General features: G+C 44.1%; 1 protein-coding gene across 4 annotated transcripts in view; it reads left to right on the top strand.

Annotated features, from left to right (window-relative positions):
• Window positions 1-12157, top strand: part of col8a2 (collagen, type VIII, alpha 2) — a 419777-nt gene that overhangs the window by 327609 nt on the left and 80011 nt on the right. For all 4 annotated transcript variants that reach the window (XM_078567142.1, XM_078567143.1, XM_078567145.1 and 1 more), the window contains one exon: window positions 3179-3344. In XM_078567142.1, the coding sequence (XP_078423268.1) occupies window positions 3197-3344 (148 nt within the window). In that variant the 5' untranslated portion in view covers window positions 3179-3196. The remainder of the gene's footprint in view (window positions 1-3178; window positions 3345-12157) is intronic.

Raw genomic sequence — 12157 nt, 5'->3', positions numbered from 1 at the left:
TGAAATTACACTGTGAGCTACTGTGTCCCACAGTGTAATTTCAGAGGCTACATTTCTTCCTCAAAAGCAGACAAACTATCCTTCAATCTTCAAAGGCGAATTCTGGAACAGACTCAAATATCCCAGTTTGAATCTAATTGATCTCTATTTAAAGTGACTCCTGCAGTAGAAACTAAAAGCTGTTTTTCCATTATCAGTCACCATCTGTTAATTATGCTGTGGTGTGCTTGCTCTAGCCATAATATAAATATTGTCAGCAGTTAGTAGGAAATAACATTGCATTTTTCCCAAAAGTAATTTCCAAGTGAATAAAGCCATGTCATGTTGAGAGATGTGTTTAATGGATAAGTTCACAACTTGTATCTTTTGGCTTCAAATATTTATTATTTTACATAAATAAAAGATATGTATATTGACTAGGTTGGCAAAATATTGTATAACTTAACACAAATGGTACCAAACTCCCTCTGTGATATATATGTTCATTAACAAATTGCTCTTTTATCTTTTTGATGTCGGGTCAACGCAGCTGGTGTTGAAGAATTGCTTCACAGTCTGGTGATAATAATAAAAATAAAGTCTGATAATGCTTCAATGAGGATATTCAGTTTTTATTCTGAGAGATTTTATAACAAAATGCACTTAGCCCATTTTATAAAGGTATTTGATTATATTTTAGTTCCAATTGAAAATGATGTATTTATGTGGATTTGGATGATGTTAAGAAGTACAGTTACACTTTGTAGAATATTTGTGAATGTATAATGGGTGTCTGTATCCAAATATTAGCTTCACTGACCATTGTATCATTGTTCTCTCAGGCACGTGAAATGGTAGCACATGCAGGACAGGCTGCCCAGACATTCTGAACCTGTAATGTATGCAGTGCTTTGAAAGTGTGTTTCATAACCTCTCTAAAATGAACCCACTTCTATTTGTCATTTTCAGGCTCCTTTCAAAATGGGCATCATGGCGATATTTGCCATCTCTCCTCAGGTAGTACGGCTGGGCATTCTGGGCATACAGGTTTCACTATTGCCGTCAGCTGTGGTACAAGTATTACAGAACAATGGTCAAAGATTACAGCGAGGCATGTTGGGAATGATGGCATTTTCTCTGCAGGTGCCTAACATAACCAGACCATTATGGGGTCTAAAGGTAAATCGAGGGTCAGTGAAACGCATCACAACAGAAAATAGACTTGGATTTTAGGGAATTTGCGAAGCAACCTCATTGGTATTTGCTTGCGAGCACTTTCTAGCACTCCGCTTCCCAGACCTAGGCATTCAAGGTAATTTGAAAAAAGTAGCTAATTAATCAGTATTGCTAATGGAACACAAGTAGAATTCCAAACTGAAAAGACGCTTTGTGGAGAACAAGGTTAGGATATATCCGAGGAGTACATCTTTAAGCAGAAGCTGATCCATAGGTTGTTAAGAAGGGTTTTTGGAGTCAGAGCACTGGAATCATCCGTGCAATCCTGTCAGATGGCTCCCCGAGCAGACTGTCAAAGTCATTTGGCAGAATGCCTCATCGCCAGAACTTTCAAACAAGCACTAAGATATAGCTTGGCTGGTGGTGAGAAAGGCCCTCCTCATCAGATCCTTCCTACACGCCTAGAGTCTCAACCCCTCTGCACATTGCCCTCAAGCTGACTGTAGTGGGGAAGAGACCTTTGTTCACCTCCTTGTGGGATGTGCTTTTGCAAAGAAGGTTTGGAGAGTGATGCAGTGGTTTTTGTCGAGGTTCATCCCAAGCAGTTCTGTGACACAGGACTCTGTGGTCTACAGTCTGTTCCCAGGCACTTACACCGAGACAAACATCAAGTGCAGCTGGAGGATCATCAACTCGGTGAAAGGCGCTCTTTGGTCTGCTTGAAACTTGTTGGTCTTCCAGCGCAAAGAGTTGTCCCCGACCGAGTGTTGTAGACTGGCACATTCCAAGGTCCAGGGCTAGTAAAGCTTGGGGTGGCTGCCACAAAGGCGCAAAGGGGAAAGGTCGCTGTCTAAGATTTTTCTGCCATAGTGCACCGAGGGGCTGGGGATTGTATAGACCCCTCGGGCTGTATGACTCGTAATGAATGTATGCAATGAATACTAAATGTATCCTAACTGTATTGAAACACCTCAGAGTGCAACATGATCTATGTCGATAACTTGAATACCATTGCACTGTCTGCAATGACCATGTTGAAATGTCTGTAATGTTCATTGATTGTATTGAATATGATTGCACTTTTTGTGAGGGCTATTTTGAAATGTTTTGTAATGTTCCTTCAGATATTTTATGAGTAAATATATTTTTCCAAAAAAAAAACAGCTAGATGCTGTAATGGCAGGACTCTGAAGGAATCATATTAAAAGACCTTCCATATCAGCGTCATTTCAGAGACCATTAGAATCTGATTTTGGACCATTCAAAGCTTCTCAACCTGTCCCTCACATTTTGCACAGTAAGAGCAAAAATAATACAAAAAGGATAACTCAGACATAAGTGAATGCTTGAAAAGAGATTCTGTACAAGGAGTTTTAAGTACCTGTTTTTTTTAATAAATGGAGATTTCCCTCTTTCCTGTAAAGCTTACATGAGAGCCAACAAGGTGATGGAAAATAAGAGAGAAATTGGGATCAGGACAAGTTAATACAAAATATACATTTGAAAGTGACAAAAAATGTATTTAACTGGGATCTTAGATTGGTTTCAGCTTTGCACTTTATTAGTGTTGGCACTGATAAAAAGGAGCTCAACCAACAGCCATAGAGTCTGTGTGCTGAGGCTGCGAGATCATGCCTGCACAGCCCATGAAATGCCAATCAAAACTGCATCTTTGCCAGCAGGGCTGTAGCATTTCAGTGGAAGCCTTAGACTCAGACATACCACTAATCCTGCCTAAACATTAATGTACACATTAATGCATTTAGCACACAGATCAATAAAGGGAAAGCAGCCTTCCTAATTTGTCTTTTCTTTTTAAAAAAAGTGTGAAGGAATACACTGAAGCAATGTGAATACCTTAAAGAATTTTGACTTTACCTGGTTACAATTGCTTTCAACTGACTTCCAAAATCACACTGGATCAATTCCAAACCCAGAATGATTGCATCAGTATAAAGATATGTTATGTTCAAGTTCCAGTCTAGTTTTGTTCCTGATGGTTCCTCTTCAACCTCTCACACAGATCACATAGAAAAGGACAATGCTACAAACGAATATCTTCGTCCTTTTGTTGATGAGCATCGTTGGCTATGTTTTCAGTGGAGGCTATTCTCCTTCAAAATACGCACGCCCAATGATTAAAGGCCCAGCTGGACCTCCTTTCAGGGAAGGCAAAGGACAATATATAGGTAAGGAGTAATCAGGAGGAGATTTAATGGTTTGAATCATTGTGGGAACAGCCTGTTGCTGACATTACATCAAAATTTCACTGAAAGTTAGTATGTCTAATTTACTAGATAATGGCCAACATACATGAAATTCTACTTCATGAATAAAATGTAAAATGATTTTGGATATTTTCCATGTTATATAGTCTGCTTCATTTTTGGTACTTCCTGCATCAACAACATGTGCAACTTGGACTGGACACATGATACAATGAATACTTTTTGCCATGTAAACATGACAAACAAAGCAGAAGCAAAAATATTTCAAGACAATTTTAGTAAGAAGATCTTCAATTAGTAGAAGGGAACATAACACATAAGTGCAGCTTCAAATGTTTTATCTCTGTTTCTGTTCACTTATATATACGAAGTTACCATAAACTTGTATTGCATCTCTGAGATTATAATTCTGCATATATAAATAAACAATCCTTTCGAAAAGAACTTGAGAGTTACACAAACCAGTTAGCTCCATGCTTTTTATGCAGGAAGTATAGTCAGTGTTAATGTTTGCACGTATAATTTGTCACAGCTGGGATAAATAATTATTACATAATTGCATCACATCCCAGGGAAAGCTTGATAGTTTAGGTCAGGTAGATGCCCTGGCACAATTTCAAGTAACATCACCTACAGAACCAGATAGTGATTGCCTGCATTAACATAACAGCATTTAATATTCTTGATGCTCCTGAATGTCATTCAAGAGCTGTTAGTTATGCCTGAACCCATTACCAGTTGAATACTGCAATTTATCTCATCAGTTGCAGTGATGTAAAATGATTAAGAACTCCTGATCAGATTCCAGGATTGAGAACTGCAAACCCTGGATCTGCTTTTGTTTCAAGGCTCCTTTCTTTTCCCCTGAGAGTCCTGATACTTGCTGGAGTAGTTCCATGGGTACTGTCAAGATTCTTGTATCTCTTTATATGTGGGACTTAATTCTGAATGATGACAGGATATTTGTGGGATATCATTGCCAAGTTTGATTCTGATCTTACCCAATGCCAACAAACATATTTTTCAGCATGGGTAACTGAAATGCAATAAGGAATGGGATTCTTGGCTGATTTCTTGCCCCACCGTCTCCCATCTTACAGGACATTGAAGTTAATAGCTATATTGACCAGCTAACTCAGCACAAACCAGGGATTAAATAAACCTGCTCCAGTCAATGATAAATTCATTCATAGAGTCGTCAAGGGAGTCTTTAACAGGGAAGACGAGCAAAAGGAGATACATAAGCTTCTCATCCTGTAGCATATACCAATGGTTGTAGTGATTGTTACAATCTCTGAAGAGACTGAGAACTTTTAAAGAGAAATTCGAACTTCTAGTTAACAGCTGAAAGAATAACACGTCAAGATTTCACCTTTTAAAAATGTTTTGTGTCTCAAATGACTAAAAACACTGTGACTGAACACTATTTTCTTTTGTAGATACTTTAAACTGTAGAAGTAAATGATTCCTTTTTACTGATCACACATTGCATTCTGCATGGAATTTGCAAACAGTTCACAGTTGCTCCCAGCTTCCAGTGGGTTGTTTTTTTTTACTTTCCCAGCTGTGTAACCTCTAATCTCAGAACTATCTCTCACACCGAGGGTTGCACTGTAGGGGCAGAGATTTCCGCTCGTCGTGCGGGCACACGCCCGACCCAAACGAGCGGAAAATGACGTGCTCGGTCGACATCACCGCGCGTCACGACGTCATCGTGCACTCGCGCAATATTTCGTGAGGCGGGCACGCGCATAGGGCGCAAGTTAAGGCCCTTGACAACCCAATTGACAGCGATTTAATGTTGCCTGTGCGATTTTACGATTGTCGCAGGGGCAAAACAGGCAGGCGGGCAGCCCACAATTTGCAAAACCTCATCTATGGACGGGATAAAAATGGTCAGCGGGATTGTTAACGTGAGTGGTGAGGAGTTTTGGAGATAGTTTGCTGCTGGTTGCTTCTCCATACTTGGCAGCTTCATCTCTGATCGGGATTTCATTCTTAGCATTCCCACGCAACATTTCAGGACTCAATGGGGTCTCCATAGCCCCCTGAGGATTTGGACCGTGTGGACCCTTCCAGGTATCAGACAGCCTTCCCTTACACCGGTAATGGGGATTGTGGTCTCCACTGGAGGCACCTCCTCTGAGGAGGAAGAGAGGGGCAGAAGGGAGAGGAGGCCAGGTGTCCCAATGCAGCTTCCAGGGGAGCAACCTGTGGGAGGAGAGGAGCTAGCACAAGAGATACAGGGCCAGCAGGTAGTCCAAGGTGGAAGGGGCCGCTGAAGACAACACTATCCTGCTGCCAGGGTTTACAGGTAGCGATGCAGCTACCTCAATTTGTCCAACGTGCAATGCCAAAGGAGGTTCAGTCTTCAAGTGGCCTCCATTTGTCAGTTGATCGGGCCTGAAATCAGCTCCAACTGTGTGGGTGGACACCCCATCCCAGTGGCTCTGAAGATCACAGTGGCCCTCAACATCTATGCCTCCAGCTCTTTCCAGGGGTTAGTGGGGGATCTGTGTGGAGCCTCCCTATCAGTTGTCCACAGTTGCGTCAAGCTGGTGACAGAAGCTCTGTTCAGGTGGGTATTGACTTTCATTCATTTCCACACGGATGAAGCCAGCCAGGCTGAGTGAACCAAAGGCTTTGCAGTGATTGCTGGGTTCCCCCACGTCCAGGGTGCAATTGACTGCACACATGTGGCCATCAAGGTGCCAGCGGGTCAGCCGGGTGCCTTCATCAACAGGAAGGGCTTCCACTCCATGATCGTGCAGATAGTGTGTGAGCACAGGATGCAGATTCTTCAAGTCTGTGCAAGGTACCCAGGCAGCTCCCTTGACGCTTACATCCTGAGACAGTCCCAGGTGCCGAGGCTCTTCAGTGCTCCAGCCCAGCTGGATGGATGGCTGCTGGGTGACAAGGGCTACCCCTTGAAAAGGTGGCTCATGACACCTCTCCGCCACCCAAGAACAGAAGCAGAGCAGCGGTACAACAGGAGCCATGTCTCCACAAAGGCGATGGTAGACAGAACCATAGGTCTTCTCAAAATGCGCTTCCGATGCCTGAACCGTTTAGGGGGTGCACTGCAATACCCCCCAGTGCGGGTGTCACTGATAGTGGTTGCATGTTGCGCTCTCCACAATCTGGCATTGGCAAGGGGGGCCCACTGGAGGAAAAGGATCTTGATGCAGCTCCACAGGCCACAGATGATGATGAATCCAGCCGTGAGTTAGAAGAGGTGCACAGTGAGGAGAATGCTGAGGGTGTGGAGCCAGACTTCGGTAACCTCCATGGAGTCAGGGACACCAGGGATGCCTTGATCCAAGGCTCCTTCAGCTAGGCTGCCAAATAAGCACCACCACTTCATGCCAGGGCTGCTGGCACCACCCTGGATCTCAGGAATGACCCTTTCCTTTGCCTCCCGAGATACACTCAGTGCCTGTGCAATAAAATTTCGAGCCACCCACATCCAGCCTTACATACTGGCATATCCTGCACCTACAAAACAAATGAAACATACTCAGGCCAATAATACAAAAGAAAATGTAAATATAATGTTGGCACTCACAGATTATGAACAGAACAATATCAGATGTTGATGGTCACACCATTAAAAAAAGGGAGAAAAAATGGGAGAACAAAAGATCACCCATGACCAGCCCCTCTTGTGCTTAGTGTGCTTTAAACTTATGTTTACGGGTGCTACATCTAGATGCTCCCCCATTGCTGGCTCCGGCACTGGTCTCAGCTTTGCAGGTTCAAATGCAGACTGGTTACACTCAGGTGAGGGTTCTCTGGCTGCAGGTTGATAGCCACACACAATTTTAGGCAAGGTAGAGAGAGAGAGGGAACCAGTCAAGGTAGCCTTCTTTCCTCAGCTTGGTCTCCAACAAGACTGCCCCAAAAAACAAGCAGGTTCACAACTTAAGTTTTTTCTCTCTCCCTGTGATTGCCTTTTGCCTCCCAGCCCCACAGTAGTCTCACACTACCCCCCAGCCATAGAATTTCCCCCCGGACTGGAATGCTGGACGCCTCAGATTAAAAGCCTTACGAACGCCCGACAGATCTACGCGATCTCCGCCAGCCAGCTTTCCCATGGGTGCCTTCATTGACTAACAAGAGGCATCCCGACCTTTATCTTTACATTTCCTTCTTTGGTAATTCACTTTCTATAGGACAGTTCCCTCACAGGTAGACCAGCAGCCTCCCTTTTGCTTCATTTCACAAATCTCCGAACTTGCACCAACTACTATCTACTTACCAGTGACGTGTGATGTGACAACTGTTGTCACCCAGGTATCTCCCCCATCAGGCCCGATGCCCAATCTAACCCAATCCAACCCTAGGCCCGACACCCCCCCCCGAGGCCCTCACCACTACACCCTCTCCCCACCTCACCACAGGCCCGACCCAACCACACCCCGTCCCCCCGAGCCCCGAGACTTGACACACTCCCCCAAGGAAAAACATCCCCCTCTCACTGAGGCCTGGCACCCTCCTTGTCGAGGCTTGACCCCCTCCCCGCTTCCAAGGCCTGACCACCTCCCCATGCAGGCCGGACATGACCCCCGCCCACACATCCCCCCCACCTGGACCTCCAACCCCCTCTGGACCTCCAACCCCCCCTGCCTACCCCCCAAACCTTATCCATTTATCTTAGATGCTTACCTTCTCCCTGGCCTATCAAGGACCTTTAAGTTTAATGGACCTTTAAGTTTACCTCGTCTACAGCAGCTAGTGCCGTAAAAAGGGGGCATGGTCTCTGTCCCTTTGACTCTCCTGGACTTCAACGCTGGGCCTCAAGGACCCGCTGCACTGCTTGGATCTTGCCCGGCTTGAGTCGGAAATTGGGTGAGGTAGGATTGAAAAAATTTCACGTAAGTAATTGGCCATGGATTGGCAATCCAACGCTGATTTCCACTCCGAGGAAGTTCAGGCCCAATAGCTATAACACCTTTCTGGGACTTTGGGAGACTCCGGGTCTACTCATTATAGACTCAGAAACTGCTGTGATCTGACCCCTTACATCTACCCTACATTTAAAGTTACAGTCTCAAAATATAGTAATCTTATAAAGCAGAAGATACAATCCTAAAATATAAAAATGTTATTACCCTCATAATTATAATATCGTGGACCTGATATGTTTGGCACTGAAACAGGGAACTGAAGTTAATTAAGGGAATCTTACTTTGTGAGCAACATTTCCCCCCATCGGAGGCGGGCGGGTTCCCGATTGGCGTCCCCAGTCGGGGGCATGCCACCATTTTACGTGGGCAGGCCAATTAAGGCCCGCCCAGTGTGATGTCCGCCAGGAGCTATGCGCTCCCTGTGCGGGCGGGGGGGGGGGATTCCCTGAGCTGGGAGTGCGCTCTCGCACAGATCTCCCTGAGGAAAAGTGCTGCCTCAGGGAGATCGGCTCAGATTTGAAACTTCAAATAAAGATGAGAAAAAAATTTTGCTGCCATGTCCCCTCATGGGACACTATCACAGGAGTTGGGACATGTCCATAACTTTTATTTTGAAATATTCTGAGATTTTTAAATCACTCATGAAACCTCGTCCCGCCCATGGATGAGGTTTCATGCTTTTTCAGAAGCCCGTCTGGTGTTCCCGGCCTTCCCGCCAACCTTAAGGTTGGACGGGCAGGTCCATTAATCATTTCAATTAGTTTTTTAATGGCCTTAATAGACCGTTGACAGGTCGGCGGGCACGCAGCCAACTCAGCTGCGCGCCCACCGACCTGAAAATCTAAATGACACAGGATGATATCGGGACACACGCCCAACGTCACCCCGTGCCATTTTACGCATCGGCGAGCGGGCCCCACCCCCGCTCGCCGAACAGAAGATTCTGCCCTGTGTTTTAATTCCACACGGCTATGTTGAACTATTTGCAGCAACAAATGAACACACCTAAAGAAGATATACTTATGTGGGAAAGCTGAAGACAGGAAACAAAAGTTAAAAGCAGTAGAATAATTTAACTATGTAAAGAGATCAGTATCTAAAACCTGCACACTTCCCTACACTATGATACTAATGGAGAACAAAAATACCATTCTTGCACCAGTACAGCGTGAGTTGAAATGTCCAGCGCTCTCTGAAAATCACTGGGGACAAGTTAATATGCAACAGTTGTTGAAGATTAAGTGAACATAATTGAGAAATGCAGAGGTCAGTAGCCAGTTAAAGATTTCTGACCTTAGCTCCACAGGGTACGGTAAAATTCTTCCTACTGTTGTGTGTATGTAATTAGAAGTTTATGTTTTTATTTCATTTGTGCCTTAAATTAAAATAGAACAACAGGTTGTAGTTAACTTTCTCCATTAGGACTGCTGTTGGTGGCCCAATAGATTAAGGGAATAAATAACTGAGCCATATAGACTAGGAATGTTTTAGTTTCAATAACTGGCCTGAGTTGAGTTCTCAGCAGGGGCAGGGATAGGGCAATGCTTATGTGCCTTAAAATGGGACTCAGCACTCCTAGATCAGGAGGGGAAGACTCAGCAACTGCCCCTATCGCTCCTGATCATGCCTGTTCATTGGTGAGATGCAGTCCATGCAGACACACCAGTCCATAACATAACACCCCCTTCTCCTGCTTAAGTATCATCCATCTGAACTGCTGCAACATCATTGCATTCGACATACGCAGGTGTTTTCTGATGGAAATTACATTTCCTGCAATTCTTTCTTGATTCAATAAAGTAGGCGACCACCTATAGGAAGGGCGAGTTTATGGGCATTGGGTAAAGACAGGATTGGCCTGGGAAGGGAGATTTTGCAGTCAAGTTCTCCGCATACAGTTCTTGTCAAGACTTCATTATGAAGAATGGTCATTTAGGTGGGAAACTGGACCTCAGCAACACTTTCATTGCAGGAAGTGATGTGAAAACACGGCAGGAAAAAACAAATGCTGTTGCTAAATAATAACAAATTTATCTTTTAGAACAGTATTAACAGAAGGAAAATGGAAACAATTTGGTTTGGTTTGTGCTATTAAGGTCCATGCTGTATGACTATGCTTTGTCAGTTAAAATAGCATAGTGTTGTTATACATTCATTGCACTTTTTGATTCCTCATATAAATGCACATGGATAGAAATATATTAAATACCATAAGATGCTTATATTTTTGCAAAATTAATCTGCTTTGAAAACAAAAGGTAAGAAAGAAAATTTGATGAAAGGGCATGCCTTACAAATCAGGAATAAGTATTATGCACTAATAGTTCTGGGATCAGGAAGCCACACATGAGAAGTAAGAGACACTGTTTAAAAATATGCTCTTGCTTTCCATGATACTGAGGCCCCAGAGCATGAGAATCCCAGGACTCAGTGCTGAAATCTTTTAACTACTGAGAAATCCCAGAGGAAGGACAAATTCCATAGTGAGGATACTACCAAGGGCAGGATTTTATGTCCCATCCGCCTGCCCCACCCCCGACCCGATCGGGCATAAAATCACACGCGATGGCGTCGGGCGAGTCCCGACATCATCATGCGATCTTTCGTTCGGCGGGCGCACACGAGAGTTGGCAGCACAACCACCGACAATTAAGAGGCCCATTAAGAGCCTTAAGCGGGTAATTAATTTGTATTTTTAGCTGACTATCCAACCGTTCGGGGAAATAAGCCAGGCAGCCTTTGGATTTTTTATGACACCTCATCCACGGACAGGATGAGGTTTCCAGAAGTAATTAAAAATAAATAAAAAAATTTTAAACATCATTTTAAACATGTCCCTCTTCATGTGACTGAGTCATATGTGGGGACATGGTTCTCTCATTTTTAAAATGTTTATTTTCGTGTCCACAATTCTTCAGCTCCCTCAGGCAGCTCTGTGCCTTCAGGGAGCTTTCAGTGCGCGCTCCCTCCGCGCATGTGCAGACTTCTACGCTTGCCCTCATCCTGCCCCTACCCAGGCAGCGCTGAGCTCCTCAGCCCGCGTTTCACGCTGGCTACCCAGGTAATTGTCCAGCCAGCGTGAAATCGAGGTTGGGGCCCGATCGCGGGCGGCGGACCGATTCACCGCTGCTCTCGGGCCCGCCTGACGACAGGAAATCCTGCCGTAAGATTCAAAATTCTAAGAGCGAAGTCAGTGTTAACTAGGAAATAAGGACGAGTTAAGGTTGGGCTTCCTAACTCGATAGATTTTGGGAGGGACACAAGACTGAGAAAGGATAAGGAAATTGTACCTTTTTGGGAATGGATGAGTTGGACTTGAAGACTGCGTGATGAAGCACCAGAAACTATGCATGGTAGAAAGCAGAAAACAATACTAGAAAGCAAGCGCAGATCATGTTCCTCATACACTAGGGTTTGAGCATTACAGAAATTGGCATTGTGGCCGGGAACTTCATATATCAGAATGAACTATTGTAGGAAACACGATTGAGATGAGGAACTTGCTCATGAATCAGATATCAGAATCTGCACATGGTAGAAAATGGCCCAACACCTCATGTAAAACTAGGCAGACATCACAGAATAGGGTTACTGAGATCATAAATCAATTAGCAAAACGCATTCATATACCAGTAAGACTAGGTGAGAAATCTTTTCTGCTGAGGAAACCATCAGCTTTTACTTTGAATTTTACCTTGAACAGAAACAAATTTAATTGCTTGACTGGAATAATGTCCGCTGTACAATGAAGGCTGAAAGATATGTATTTGATCCAAGCATAATTATAAAGAAGCATAGAATTCCATTTACCTTTCCCATTCACGTCCATTACGTTGAAAGGCTGATCCAAATATAACATTTCTTGGC

This window comes from Cetorhinus maximus, chromosome 21, assembly GCF_964194155.1.
Source record: "Cetorhinus maximus chromosome 21, sCetMax3.hap1.1, whole genome shotgun sequence".
NCBI lineage: Eukaryota > Metazoa > Chordata > Chondrichthyes > Lamniformes > Cetorhinidae > Cetorhinus > Cetorhinus maximus.
Note: the sequence above shows the minus strand (reverse complement) of the source record. Positions and strands in the feature narration are given on the sequence as shown.